This window comes from Festucalex cinctus, chromosome 16, assembly GCF_051991245.1.
Source record: "Festucalex cinctus isolate MCC-2025b chromosome 16, RoL_Fcin_1.0, whole genome shotgun sequence".
Lineage (NCBI taxonomy): Eukaryota > Metazoa > Chordata > Actinopteri > Syngnathiformes > Syngnathidae > Festucalex > Festucalex cinctus.
In genome coordinates this window covers 5,077,514-5,092,500 of record NC_135426.1, presented here as the reverse complement: position 1 = coordinate 5,092,500, position 14,987 = coordinate 5,077,514, and the positions used below count along the sequence as shown (strand labels likewise).

At 39.2% G+C, this 14,987-nt stretch overlaps 1 protein-coding gene across 5 annotated transcripts in view; it reads right to left on the bottom strand.

Moving 5' to 3' along the window:
- Positions 1-14,987, bottom strand: part of etv6 (ETS variant transcription factor 6) — a 31,142-nt gene extending 16,155 nt beyond the window's left edge. For 2 of the 5 annotated variants that reach the window (XR_013279205.1, XM_077501051.1), the window contains exons 1-2: positions 14,578-14,987; positions 10,826-10,988 (exon numbers count right to left, since the gene is read on the bottom strand). Coding sequence is in view for 4 of the 5 variants with exons in the window: in XM_077501051.1 (XP_077357177.1) it covers positions 10,826-10,988; positions 14,578-14,607 (193 nt within the window). In the remaining variant the exon portion in view is untranslated. Of the gene's footprint in view, positions 1-10,825; positions 10,989-11,312; positions 11,356-14,577 lie in introns of all 5 variants that reach the window. The other 3 variants (XM_077501052.1, XM_077501054.1, XM_077501053.1) reach the window with 3 other exon arrangements.

Below are 14,987 nucleotides of genomic sequence, written 5' to 3'. Positions count from 1 at the left end.
ACTCATTAATGCTAGCCTAGCTAATTAGCGCGCTACTCGCGGCACTTTTAATCGCTCAAAAGAACGGCTATTCATACAAAAATGCTTTCGGTATGTATACAGAGAAAAGCATCTTAACATTACGCACCGGCATATGCTCTTCCTAAAAAATAATCAACTTTGATTGCCATAACTTGATCATGACTTTTTCCTTCTACTCTCTAATGTGGCTACAACTTAACTGTGTATCGGAACGCATGGAACCACACTGCCCCGAAGTGGCCAAATCGGGTACAACAGGAACACCGCTCTCAGTACTGTACACACAAACAAGGGCAAGACAGTACAAGATTTAAATAAAATCGATTTTAGAACATTTAAAATTGATTCTGAATTGTACTAAATGAGAATTGATTTTTTATTTTTTAGGCACACTCCTAATTTACAAATGGGAAGAATCTCGCTTTGGAGTGGAAACCTCTGGGTACCTCACGATACGATATGCAATACAATGCTCGCGATAATGATTATGTCACGATATGACAATAACGTGATTATCAATATATTGGTCAGGTCATAAATCCATAATAATCTATAATAAAACGACTCGACATATACTGATTTTTTTTCAATGAGAAAATAGTTTTTTGGTGTCTTCTTCACAATGAGTACTTTAGTGTATTTTTTTAAACAAATACAAATATTTTCTTAACAGACAACTTTCTATGAACAAATTTATGTCTTTCTTAAACAATATTGTCATGCAACATGTCAGTCAGTTACATAGTCAATTGTTTCATTTTATAAAATGACATTTTTTTTTCTGTAACATTACAAAATTAAATAAAATGTAATTTTTAATTACTTAAATATTAAATCAATTTTAATCTTCCTCAGAAATTGTGTGCCTCAAAAAGTTGAAACATAAAATATGTTTTTAAATGTTAAAATTGAAGATATAATTCCTTTTTCAGAGAAACATGCAAAAGTGAGTCAGTTGCTGGACAGATAAATGTCTTCCACGAGTAAAAGTAAGCTGATGAGTCTTCTTTGCCTGAAGACTTGCGTCCATTTCCCCACCACTCTTATGAGGCGCTCCCCCTAGTGGCCTGCCAAGTAATTGCTCAATAAGTCATGAACAATGGAGCTGTTATAAGTGGCTGTATATTAACTACAAATATCACGATACTTGCGTAAACGTATCGATAATCTATCGGGAGACAAAGTATCACGATTTATCGCGATATCAATATATCGTCAATACCCTAATAAATATGCATCCCTGTACTCAATGTCAACCGGCTTCAGCCGAGTAAAGAAAAAAACAAACATGACTCTCTCTGTCAGTCAAGCTTGCTGGGACTTTGCTCCAAAGTCTGGTAAATGTTTGCCTTGCCTCTCACAAAGCAGAAGTAGGCGGACGTTAGCGTCGCTATCTCAGGAGACGAGAGAATTTTTATTTTATTTTTTTCCTGAACCGAGGAGAAGGAAGGCCGGAATGACCCTCTGACACCCTGACTGAGTCAGGGACATGTGATCATTTCCTCACCGCCGTACACCCCCTCCGCTCATTCCGTCCCATCGACGGACGCACACTTTTACTTTTACTTCCTTCCTCAGACCCCCGTTGTCATCTTTACAACGTCATTCTCCGCTTCCTCAGCCAGCCAGCAGCAGGCATGTGCGTGTCCCCGATCCAGCAGAGCTGGACTGCGTCCAGTCCAAACAAACATAAAACGCATCATCAATCACGCGCAGCTTTTATGGCCAGGAAGTAGCACGACCTGTTCCCTGATTGTTTGTTGTCAAGAAACAAGAGCAAGCCAGCTCTTGTTGGCTCTTTGCAACTCTTCCTCTCATTCATGTTTTCTTTCTTTTCCCCCCCACGGTTGAATTTCCGCCCCCTTTTCCACACACTTGAAGCTCAGTCAGCATTTTCCACAATCACAAGCATCAACAACAGCGAGAAGATGCAAATACGCGGCTTATTCATCAAAATCTGACGCACTTTTATTTGGCTTTTTTTTATGTCATTCCAACTACATTTTAGCGAGCCTATTAGCTTGGCGCAGCTTGTGTAAAATCGACGCAGTTGTCGTCTTAAAACCCATCTTGTATTCTTTGGCTTTTGGCGCACCGTAAAACTTAAGATTGTTTTGGTATTTGATGTTTATTCTATTTATTTATTCACTCGCATACTTCTTAACTCATTTGCTCCCAAAAACGTATAAATATGTTCTATTTTAAATATTACCAAGGTCCCAAAGACGTATTTGTTTTTTGTTTTTGTTTTTCTTTTGTTTTTTTACGTTTTTTACACCTTGAGCATACAGAAAGATTTGATGCAGCCTCTAGAGAACGCTTGAAACAGTGGTAGTTATTACAAATACGGCCAGCAGGTGGCATCAGAGTATAAGAGATCAACCAGGGCCATGTTGCAACAAGCTCTTTTTGCCACCGTTTTAAACAGATTTGTGACTAATGATGAAACTTAGCTATGTTGTAATGCTAATTTCTGCAAAACGGAAACAGGTAGAAATATACTTGTTTTCCTGATGAAAGAAAAGACTATAATCTTTCTTTTGGTGCGTTCCAGGTATGGGAAAAATAATAATCACGATTATTTTAGCAGTAATTGAAATCAAGATTATTCAAACGTTTTTTTTTTGTTTTTTTGTTTTTTTTGTACAGAACAAGAGAATGCTCAAGCGTAATAAAAACAAATTAAAAAATATTAAGACAAATTAAATTCTTTGAAGCATTAAAAAATATTAAAGTTAAAAAAAAATAGAAACACACTACATTTATGTAAGTTCCTTTTGGACCAAACAGAATTTATAATAATTTATTTATGTTGGCAAAAAATAGGCTCCAGCACCCCCGCGACCCTTGTGAGGAGCAAGCGGTTCAGAAAATTGATGGATGGATGTTGGCAAAAACTTTAAGTTTGAGTGCAAGCATGTGCACTGTGCAGTAGGATGATTATTTTTTTTTTTTTTAATATTAAGACAAATAAAATTATTTGAAACACAATAATTATGCGAGTTCGTTTTGGATGAAACAAAATTTATTAAATTAGTTACTTTAAATATTTAAAAATAAAAAGCTGCAAAAGTATAAATTTAAACAACTCAAATATGAGTATTAATATATATTTTTTAACAATAAGACAAAATTATTTGAAACACAATATTTGCAAGTTCCTTTTGGATGAAACAACATTTATTAAATTTGTTATTTTAACATTTCAGAAAATATGCAAATGTATAAATTTAAACCACTCAAAAATGAGTATTAAAAATCTTTTTGTTTTTAACGATTATGCTGATTTTGTAATTGCGGAGTCTAATAATTGAAATTGTAATTGATTTTTCAATTAATTGCACAGCCCTAGTTCCATGTTTTTATAGCAATAGAACACAATATTCTGTGGGCCTTGAAAAAAATCAAAATCAGTGAAAATCCAGTCAAACAGCAAAGGGCAAAGGGGCTTGCTTCAGTCAAAATGGCTGGCAGTCAATGAATTAATTTATTGATGCAAACTTTATTTACTTGTATTCTCACTTATGTTTGTTTTTTTCTTATTCTTTACTGCATGGCCAATTTCTGTTCCATGTACAGCACTTACAACAATGCTTGTTTTAAAGTGCTTTTTAAATAAAGTTGAGTTGAGTTGAGGTATGCCGGAATCAGGAATGACTTACACCCGCCTCCGCAGAAATGTATACACCGAAATCAGCATTTTTTTTTTTGTGTGAATACCGTCAGTAATGTCAAGAAGTCGATTCTAAAGCCATATTGGGTTGGCACGGAAGGAAGGAAGAGAGAAAAGTAGGTTTCAGCAAAAGGAAGGAAGGATGTTAAGGATGCAGGAAGGAGGAAAGAAAGGGAGGAAGGAGAGTCAGGAAGAAAAGCTGACGAGCAAAAGAAAAGCAGGTCTTGAGGAGAAGAATGGCAGGAAAGTGGTCCAAAAAGAGGGTAGGAAGGTCGGAACAAAGGAAAGACGGTGTTGGTACCAGATGTGATCGGGCTGCTGCCTGTATCGTAATCGGGGGTCGCCTACTGATGACGTCACGCGACAGGATCGGCTGGAAATGATCCCGTTGACGTCAAAACATTGGGGGGAAAATATTATGGATGTCATTTAAATAATATGTGGACTGAAATTGTAAAAAAAAAAAAAAAAAAAAAAACGTAAATAAACCTAAGAATTAAAAAAAAGTAGGTTACTTTAACATTGAATAAATAAGAGATAAAATACAAATAAATAAATATAAAAGAATGGAAATAAAATAGCACATAAATGAAAGCAAAAGCCATTTTCAGTCGTGAAGTGAATATTTTGTCAATAATTAATGTGCTAACTTCATTATTTTTCCATGCACAATAAATTAGAAAGTTATTTTTCTACTTGCTGTCAACTGAACTCAAACGATTATGACATCACCTCTGCTGAGGAAGTGGTTAACGAGCAATCATGGCTCAGTTTGCTGACCAAACCCAAAAGAACAGATGAGCCATCATCAGCACAGGTGATGTCATCATCAGTCGACAGAAAGTACAAAAAAAAAACAACAACTTTTTAAAGGTATTTATTGTACATGAAAAATAATGAAGTTAGCATATTAATTATACACAAAATATTCACTTTTTTACTGCTGAAAATTGTTTGATGAGTCAAATATCTCTTTAAAAGCTATACGTTCAAATAAATTTACTGAAATGGGAAAATATTGTCAGTTTCGACTGCTCATGTGTTCAGTAAGAAACCAGTAACTAAACCAAACCAAATCAGCCCAAATCATATCTGATACCCACACGGCAGAAAAGGTTGGTAATGGTTACAGTTGTAAAACCACTCCAGCTCAAAAACTAAATGCAATTTGTCAATTTGCCTATTAATTCACTCTATTGCTTATTTTTAAAAAGCATTTTTCAGGTCATGGAAAATAACGCAAGCAAAACACTCATCATCATTTGAGTGGCACTCTATAATTTTCTTTTGGTACAGTAGCATTAGAATGTTTCTTGCCAGTGTCGGGAAACTTCCTGCAAATCCTGTTCACTTGATGTTTGTTTACCACATGCAATATGACAAGCAAGCGCAGTCTGCTTATTTACTCTCACACTTTTCCAGCAATACGAAAATCTATCCGGTAAGGATGCGCCTTTCATTTATAAAAGCTCACTTTTGTTTTTTTGGGGTTTTTTTAAGATCAGCTTGATCATATTGTAGCATGAGCGTGTTCTATCGAACCTTCCAGCTGACGTTAACCGCTTAGCTCCCTCTGTGCCTCCCAGAGGGCAAACATCCCATAATAAATGAATGCAGAGAGCTTGATTTTCGCCGAGCGTTTTCGTTAAAAGGTGGGAAATATTCACAAAAAAAAAAAAAAAAAAAAAACGTCCCGAGTAGGACACATTGATTGAAGCCAGTCGTTTGGAGCTGCTAGCTCCATAAAAAAATTGAGTTTGTTGGAGGGCAAAGTGGAAGTGGAAGCTTAAGGTATGTTGTTTTTGGTTGAAACAGTACTTGATCACTACTTTCATGGTGTAAATTGTCATTCATTAAATCGTTTGTGTCCAGATATACTCATCCTGCTGTATATCGACGTTTTGAAGCTAGCTTAGCTTGCTAGCTGCTAACAAACAGACCCCATGTTTACAACACAGCTTAACAGAAATCAAACCCGAGTTAAAGTGTTAAATGTGATAATTGTGTTAAATTGTGAACTTTTTGGTCAAAATTACTTAAATTATGGAAGCGTAGAGCTGCCAATCTGGAGTAAACATTTTTGGCTGGCGAGTATGTTCGAACATACTCGCAAATATGTTCGAACATACTTGCAAATATGTTCAAATGTATTGAAACAGGTTTGAACATACTCGTAAATATGTTTGAAGATATTCGCAAATATCTTCGAACACGGTCACAAATATGTTCCAACATACTTGCAAATGTGTTCGAGCATACTTGTAGGCTACATGCTACAAAGTTAGCATACCTTCCCATAATGCCAACGGAGTATAATTTGTGCATGCGCGAGTGAAAACAAAACCCCATTTTTGCAGGCATCTGGGCCACATTACCAATTCATTAGAAAATTAAGTAGACAAAAAACATGAAAAACAAACATGACAAACCTAAATCATGCATAGCAGACATAATAAATTGTAAAAGTTACAAATGAACACTGTTTTTTGTCTACTTAATTTTCTAATTAACTCATTCACTGCCAGTCATTATAGAAAATTTTTACATTTCCAATACTCACGTGATATTACATTCAATAATTATATATAAACCGAATCTACCAAATAACAGGATAGACTCCCTACTTTTTGTCCCGTCCCGTTCTTTTATAATTGACAGCAGAAAAATGTAGGTTTGCCAAAATACAGCCATTTCTCCCATGGACTCTGAAACTGTGTTTATTTCCTATAAAATGGGGCAATGATGTCATCTACCGGTGGTTGGGCATCAGTAAAGTTGTTTCCAAGTTTGATATTTACAGTGGAGCATGCTCAGATTCGCCCCCATTTAGCACCGCTCTAAAAAATACAATTGACAAGTATACTTGTCAAAGGCAGTGAATGAGTTAATTGGTAATGTGGCCCAAATACTTGTGTTTTGTTTTCACTCACGCATGCGCAAATAATACCCCATGGCATTAGGAAGGTATGTTAACTTTGTAGCATGTAGCCTACAAGTACATTCGAACATATTTGCGACTATGTTCGAACGCATTTGCGACTATGTTTGAACGCTTGTGCGACTATGTTCGAAGGCATGTGCGACTGTTCGAACGCCTTTGCGACTATGTTCGAACGCCTTTGTGACTTAAATACTTGTGCAAAAAAAATTGATTGTTTCACTAAAGATAATATGGCACATTCATCACGTCTGCCTGCAATTTATAATCAGAGGTTAATGTTATGACCCACTACTGTATATGAAAAAGAGAAAAAGTATATGATATATAAAATGATGCTCGTACTTTTTGTGGGTGCAAAGCGGTTGTGTAGTAGTTTGGCGCTAGCTACTGTGCTTGTCTTTCACTCCTCACTGTCTTCCTTCCGCCTGGTTTAGAATCACTGCCGGCAGCCGAAAGAATGATCTAATCTCTCTTTGAGCCATTAGAGCATCCGTCGGCCGCGCACAAATTCACCATAGCGTTGCTCGCTGATTTATCAACTGTTTGACCTATTTTCTAGCTCACACTGATTGTTTTCTCATTTACTCACATTGACGCCCTGCCCTCCACCGCAAGGGGGTGCACTTCAACGTGACGTCACACTAGAAGAGTCTATAGGAAATTCAGTGTCACCCTCCCTCCCATGCGAGTGCGTCGTGAGCAGAAAGAGAAGGGGACTGCATTCAGCTCGCTCTTTTCTGGCATGTGAGAACAGTTTCCCTTTCACAGGAGACGAGCGAGCGAGTTAAACAACAACAACAACATTTATTCAGGAAGCTCTGTCTGCCCACTCAGGAAATTCCTGAGGACAAGAGCCGCTTCCAGGGGAAGGAAATTTCCCCTCAAACACGCACACATACTTATTCGCTCCAATGTGTGATCTACAACACACTTAAAAAAAAAAAAAAAAAAAAAAAAGAGAGAGCAAAAGGGCATTTCTTTATTCATGTACTGTAATGCGGTTACTCGCAGTTTACACCTACACACGCTTGACACAAAAAGACACGCATGCACGTACCAGGCAGTCTTGTTGCCATGGACGTTACTGCCATCATCAAATGGGAGATTTGAAAAAAATACTAATCTGAATTGGGGAGTTTACAGAGTTCATAATGCTATACTAGCATTCTTTAGTGTCGGGAACAGTTGATGACTAACACAACCACCCCCCTCCCCCATCTAATCCACTTCCTACCCAGGAAATGGAGAAGGCGGATTTCTGCCCACACTGCAATTTCCTCCCTCATTCTTTTTCACTGTCGTTTTTTTTTTTTTTTTTTTTTTTTAAGCTCTCTTCTCCTCTCTTCCATCACTCTCGCGGACGACTCGTTTCCCACCGCACGCTTGTTTGCATAGGAACGGACGAGCGAGCAGGAAGTGCTCATTTCCGGCCGCCGGGTCCATGTGACCAAGCGTGTTCGAAATGTGACAGCGTTCTAACTTCCGCCCAAAGCATGCGGAAGTGACCCGTCGCTTTCACGTGACATGTAAGGAAACAGAAGCAAAAAGCACTTCTTCCTTTTTTTTTGTTTTTTTCAAAAACAATGCCTGAAGAGTTTCCTGTAAATGTCAGTCAACGGCCTGACAAATGTCCTCAGCTCAACATATTCACAAAAAAAAAAAAAAAAAAAGTTAAATATTGACGGCTGTATTGAACATATCGTTACTCATTGAGCGTTGGGCCTACTTACTATCTGTTGGCAGCCCACCAACCACACCTGCTCTCCTTATCAATAAGAGTCATTTCACCTGTGTTTACCTGCATTTCACTTCTCAATAAATATGGAACTAATGACTTTAAAAAAACAATAATTTAACATGAACCACAATGAAGCGCTTGGTCCCAGTCATTCATTTTTGGAGACATTTACACTGTTTACACTGTTAGCATTAGCATCTGGTCTGCGGCCAACGTCCGCTGCAATACAAACAAGTGCAGGTTGAAGAAGCACTTCCTCAATGTGCATGAAACTAAACGATTCGGCATTGGCTTATAATTGCCACTTCCCTGAAATTTGGGATAACTTATTGTAATATAACATTATGGGAAAATAAGCTAACATTCAGGATGAATGTTAGCTTACTTCCCTAACAGGCTAACAAAAACAACATCTTGAAGACCATCTGGACTTGTCATATGCTATCAATTGTTAGGATTGACATAATTCCTATCATCGCGATATTCATTTACATAGTCTAAAGCTATGGCGCATTAAATATGCTGATAATATGAAAATTTAAAGTATATTTAAAAAGGGGAGTCATACTGCTGGTGTTAGCACGTCCTCTTCCCAGTTCTGAGGTCTCCGGTTCGAGTCCAGGCTCGGACCTTCCTGGGTGGAGTTTGCATGTTCTCCCCGTGCCCGCGTGGGTCTTCTCCGGGTACTCCGGTCACCTCCCACATTCCAAAGACATGCATGGCAGGTTAATTGGGCGCTCCGAATTGTCCCTAGGTGTGCGTGTGAGTGTGGATGGTTGTTCGTCTCTGTGTGCCCTGCGATTGGTTGGCAACCAGTCCAGGGTGTCCCCCGCCTACTGCCCAGAGCCAGCTGAGATAGGCGCCAGCAGCCCCCGCGACCCTTGTAAGGAATAAGCGGTCAAGAAAATGGATGGATGGATACTACTGGTCATTTTCTTATTTGTTCATTGTATTGACATTTCTGTTCAGGTTTGTTTACTTTAGTCACTCGCGGTGATGAGATAAGATGACGATATCCCGCCCATAAAATTACATTTTTCAAATTACATAACCTACTTTTATCAGTTAAAAAAAAAAAAAAAACTGCTTTCAAGAGGCCCTAGAATTGAACCCTGTGGAACACCGTACGTTTCGTTATACATGTCTAATTCTTATTGCACATAATCGTCCGATCACTTTCTCTTTTTTTTTTGGCTCGGCATAATATGTAGGGATTACAAAAATAAAACAATCACATGATAGCTTCACAACAACACAGTCACAAGTCGACGACTGAGCCCGTCAAATTCCCTGCAGCACAGAAAATAGGCCAAGCAAATGCGAGTGTGATCACCTGCAGCCAATAGATGCGGATCATCGCCAATCATTTGAGTCGGCACGAGTGTGTCTTTACGGACGACCATAACTGCCAAAATTCTAAATAAATAAATGACAAAATAAATCAATGAATGACTAAAAGTGAAATTAAAAATGGATATTAAAAATATAATTCAAAAATCATATAAAAAAAATGTAAATGGAAATTAAAAGAGCAACAAAAAAAAAAATCTTGTCCACTGTCACCTCAACTTGCGACTTTGAGTTGCTAGACATCAAGTGAGAGCAGACAGTGGACAAGCCGGCAAGACTTTCTTGTTGGCCGAGATGCTCGCTCGGCCAATGACAGGCAGTTTGCAATGGCGGAGTCCAACCCAAGACACGCTTAGGACCGCCCCCACATTTAAATAAAATTTGGACTTGGCAGTATGCACCAAACTTGCCAAAATTATAAATAAATAAATGACTTAAAGTGAAAATAAAAAACAAATTTAAAAATAATAATTCAAAAATTAAATACAAATGTATTATTAAATTAAATAATAATTTGTATTTTTTTTATCCATTTTTATTTTCACTTTTCACCATTTATTTATTTATTTATTATTTATTTATTTTGAATTTTTGGCAGTTTTGGTCCTCCATATGTTTTGACCTCCAGCGAGACTGACTCACCTAACGCTGGGCTTCTATCGAACCTAGGTTAAGAACTGCTGAACTATCGTGCTACGAGTATATGAAAGAATCATCAATTAAATAAACTGTCTTGAACTTTTCTTGAAATTGGTATTTTCATTTCATTTCATTTTATTTTTTTTATTATTATTACCCTATAATTTAAATGACCAACTCAACGGCCAACATAGAGCCAGCGATATTGCAATATAAAATCCACTTTTTAGGACTTAATTTTAATGTAAAAGTTTGAGAAACAGCGGCTTCATCCACAACGGACTGCACCTTCCTTTTGTTGTTGTTGTCGTCATGTGACACAACACGTGCACCTCCTCATTATCTGTGCTAGACTGTGGTGGGTCAGCCAAGCGCTATCGGTTCTGACCCGCCGACGTTCCGAGGATGCCTGCAGCCAACGTCTGCTTCGACAAGTACTTGCGTGAGTGTGTGCGAGACTCACGCAGGTGCGCGGGCAGCCTGGCAGGCTTGTTGTCCTCCATTCGGCTGGCTGGCCTGGCGGCGGGGCTGTGGACGGCGTGGACGACGGGGGCGGGAGCATGGACGGGGGAGGAAGTGGAGTTTGGCAGCGGGTTCGCGGAAGGACTGAAAGAGCGCCTCTCCTGCTATGAATAGACACAGAGACACAAAAGCCAGGCTTCACTAAACGTGCCAAGCCCACCACCGGCCCTGAACCCAAACAGACCCCCCCCCCACCTCCACTACCACCACTTCCACACACACAGGCTCGCTTGAGCTTCACCTCGCCTGATGTTAGGAACCCACCATAGCAGTCACTAAGTCGGATCCAAAAAATGTCCAAATACTGTAAAGTGGGTCAAAAAAAAATTCCACGGCTGCTTCTTGAAAAGACCTCAAGTTGTAAAATGGCCATCTATCCAATTTGCAGAGCATAATTAGCTAGCAAAGTTTTGTCGTCTTGTGTTTACCTTAAAGTATCTCCACACGGCTGACATGGCTCCTATACGCCACCTGCCCGGAAATCATATGTCAGGCTGGTAAAGTGGTATCCTTGTATTTATTTATTTTTTTTCGGCATCCAATCAAATACCGGACTCGACCACAGTGCGATAACAGCGCTATGGTGGTGCCATAACTGAGTAAATATTGGAACGGCAGCAGCTGCTAATTTGGTGTACCTAATGTTGTGGCCCATGAAGATTTGTATTTTTTATTTTGGAAAATTCAACAGATTGCTGTGGATGTTTAGTTGATTCTGGATGGATTAGTCTTCATTAGGGCTAGGAACCTCTGGGAACCTCACGAGAACGATACGATATGCGATACAAGGCTCACAATAAGACAAACGATAACGCGATTATCGATATTGGTCAGGTCATAAAACTACTCAAGACATAAACTGATGTTGTTTTTTCCAATGAGAAAATCGTTTCTTTTTGTACCATCACTGAAACACAATATGTCTTCTTCACAGTGAGTACTTTAGTGTATTTTTTAAACAGATGTCTTTGAAACAGAGACAAACTTTCTGTCAACAAATTTGTGTCTTTCTTAATCAATATTGTCATGCAACATGTCAGTCAAGTTACATAGTCAATTGTTTCATTTTATAAACTGTGACACTATTTTTTTGTGTAACATTGCAAAAGTAAATAATGAAATTACCTAAATATTAAATCAATATTAATATTCCTCAGAAATTGTGTTGAAACAAAATGTTTTAAAATGTTAAAATTGAAGTTATAATACACATTTTTCTTTGCTGCAAGTAAAGTAAGCTGATGAGTCTCCTTCGCCTGAAGACTTGCGTCCATTTCCCCGCCACTCTTATGAGGCGCTCCCCCTAGTGGCCCACCAAGTAATTGCTCAATTAGTCATGAACAATGGAGCCGTTATAGTGGCTGTATATTAACCACAAATATTGCAAAACTTGCGTAGGCATGTCGATAATCTATTCGGGAGACAAAGTTAGTATCACGATATTGATACATCATCGCACTCCTAGTCTTGAACTGCTTCAGAGTGTTGTGACGACGTGGGCCGCTCCAAGCCTCGGCATGGAAACGGTTTTGTTCCACACATTCAACTGGACACTCAAAATGTTTACAAGCGCTCAATGCTTTTTCTTGTGGATATTTTCCCAAGTGGAAACAACAATCACGTGGCATATTGTGTATATTTCTCTTTTGTCTGTTTTGTTGCACACCGTTGGGACGATGTGGCTATCAAGCAGCAGCATCGCATTGGCGCAAAACGTGAGCAGATCCAGCGCGCGCTTCCGTTTCTGAGTGAGAGCAGAACAAGAAGCAGCCAACATTTTTTTTTTTTTTTAAAGAGGAAATGAAGCTCGGTCGTCGCTGCTTCCCTCCGCCTGCTGTCGGCACCCACTCGCGTTATTTATTAATTTCTTTATTTCGGTCTGTGTTGCGCACCAACTGAATGTACCAGGAATTTCCTGTGGAAGTCAAAAACCAATCTTTCAGTCTTCCATTTCCTCTTTCATGCGCATCTCTTGCTAGACATTCAAACAGACCTTTGCCAGACACTTCAGAACTTTTATATCCAAAAGGGGATGGGGGAGAAAAAAAAGGGGGAAGTAGCCAACTTCAGGCAGCTGTAGGACTTTTGGGGTCACCGAGCTCATACTCCTTAATCTATATAAATAAAGATGACTTGACTTGACTTGACTTGACTCAACATTATTCACAAACAAACACTTGACATGGGGACAAGCTATCTTTACGTGCGTTATCATTTAGGTTATAGCGTTCCCCGACCGACTGTTCATGCTGGACAGTGGAAAGGCCTAAACCGGTGTAACAAGCCGTAGTATGGCACCGCGCCACATGGTGGCGCCTCTGTTTTGTCGTGCCTGATGGGTCACTTTTTCGTTTTGCCTTTCAGGGTATATATTTCTCTCTTTTTTTTGCCTTGGAACTGACTGATCTTTTACAAAATTGGACACTTAATAGTGACGTGTGATAGCATTGAGAATTTTTTGTCTTCTCAAAAAGTGAGTACATGTGGACCTACATTCAGACCATTTTTGCTCCCTGTTTTGCTATTGTAGCACAAACCAATGACGCGTTACACCGTTGTAAGATGTGATCGGGCTGCCAGATCATATCGGGGTCGCCTAACGAAAATGTCCCGCTACAGGATTGGCTAGAAATTATCCAGCTGACGTCAAGCATTGGAAAGAAAATATTAAAGATATTATTTAAATAACAAAATATATGGACTGAAATTGTAAAAACGTAAATAAACCTGATTATAACCGCAAAATATATTGAATATAAAATAGATTGACGAAACAATAAATACACAAAATTCTCAGATGTGACAAATATTGTCAGTTTAGATATTTTTTTTTTTTTTTTTTTTTTTTTTAATTGTGATTGATTTGTGAACAGCTAAGAAAGAAAACAAACCGAAGCTAAATTTGTTCGCGCTGCTGTATTTACGTCACTGGCTATCTATTTTTTTTTTTTTTTCCACTCTTAAAGTATCATGCTTTTATATTTTTTTGTTTTATTACGTTTTTACAATTTTAGTCCATACATTTTGTTATTTTGAAGAATTGTAAACGGACGATTTCCGGACAATCCTGTAGTGTGACATCATCTGCAGGCGACCCCGATACAACTGGCAGCCTGATCACATCTCACAACGACACTGGCTTGCCCAACTCGTTAAGGATCACTTTCTGTATTTGCATTGTTTATAAACGATTTGTAGAACTTCAGTGTGGATTATTGAAGACTATTAAGGAGGACACTCGGCTATAAATAACCTAAAATGAATAAAGACCCATTTTTGCAGTGCTCACCTTAACCATACACTGATGGGTTAATTACGAAAATGATAGTAAAGACAACTGCCCTGTGTTGTTGTTGTTTTTCCGACTGTGTCACGATATGGCGTGGGCAACCAGCGCGTGGAGCGTTGACGCAGTCCAGCTGTTACGTGGGCAACACGTGGATCCCATCCATGATCCTTTGAGGAGTTTTCTTTTCATTTCATTTCATGTTATGTTTTGGGAAAGAGTTCAAAGGTGGTTGTGAAGGGGAAGCGAGTGCACTAAGCTCGGTATGTCGTTGCCAGTCACGACTTTAATACGCGCAGTCCACGCGTGTGCGAGCAACAGATGAGCGCGGCCAAAACGAAAACAAACCCAACAAACGCGAGACCCACAACAACGGAACCCCCCACAACGATGGTGCGCGTCGTTACCTTGGGTGCAGCCGTGGGGGATTCAGACATGATCTCCCGTTTCGTGAACTTCTCCTCTTCCACTTCTCCCGTTTGTGTGTGTGTGTGTTGTTGCAATAACAAAAAAAAAAAAAAAAGAGTTAATTATTTCTATATGTCGTGGGGGGTGGCGTGGACAAGTTGTTGGTCACGCAGTCCCCCCACGTTGCAAAACTGCCGCCGCCTCTTTTGCTTCTTTCTGCTGCTGCTAGCCTCAACGCTCCACTGCTCCGCGCGGAAAAGAGACAAACTTCTTTTGTCTTGTCGTGCGTGCGTTTCCCTTTCACGTGTCGGCGGCGCGCACGTAAATAATCCCTTCCAGGAAGAGCGACGCGCGCGCACGTACGCACGCACGCTCGCTCGCTCTCATTGATCCGGACGTTGTGTGTAAA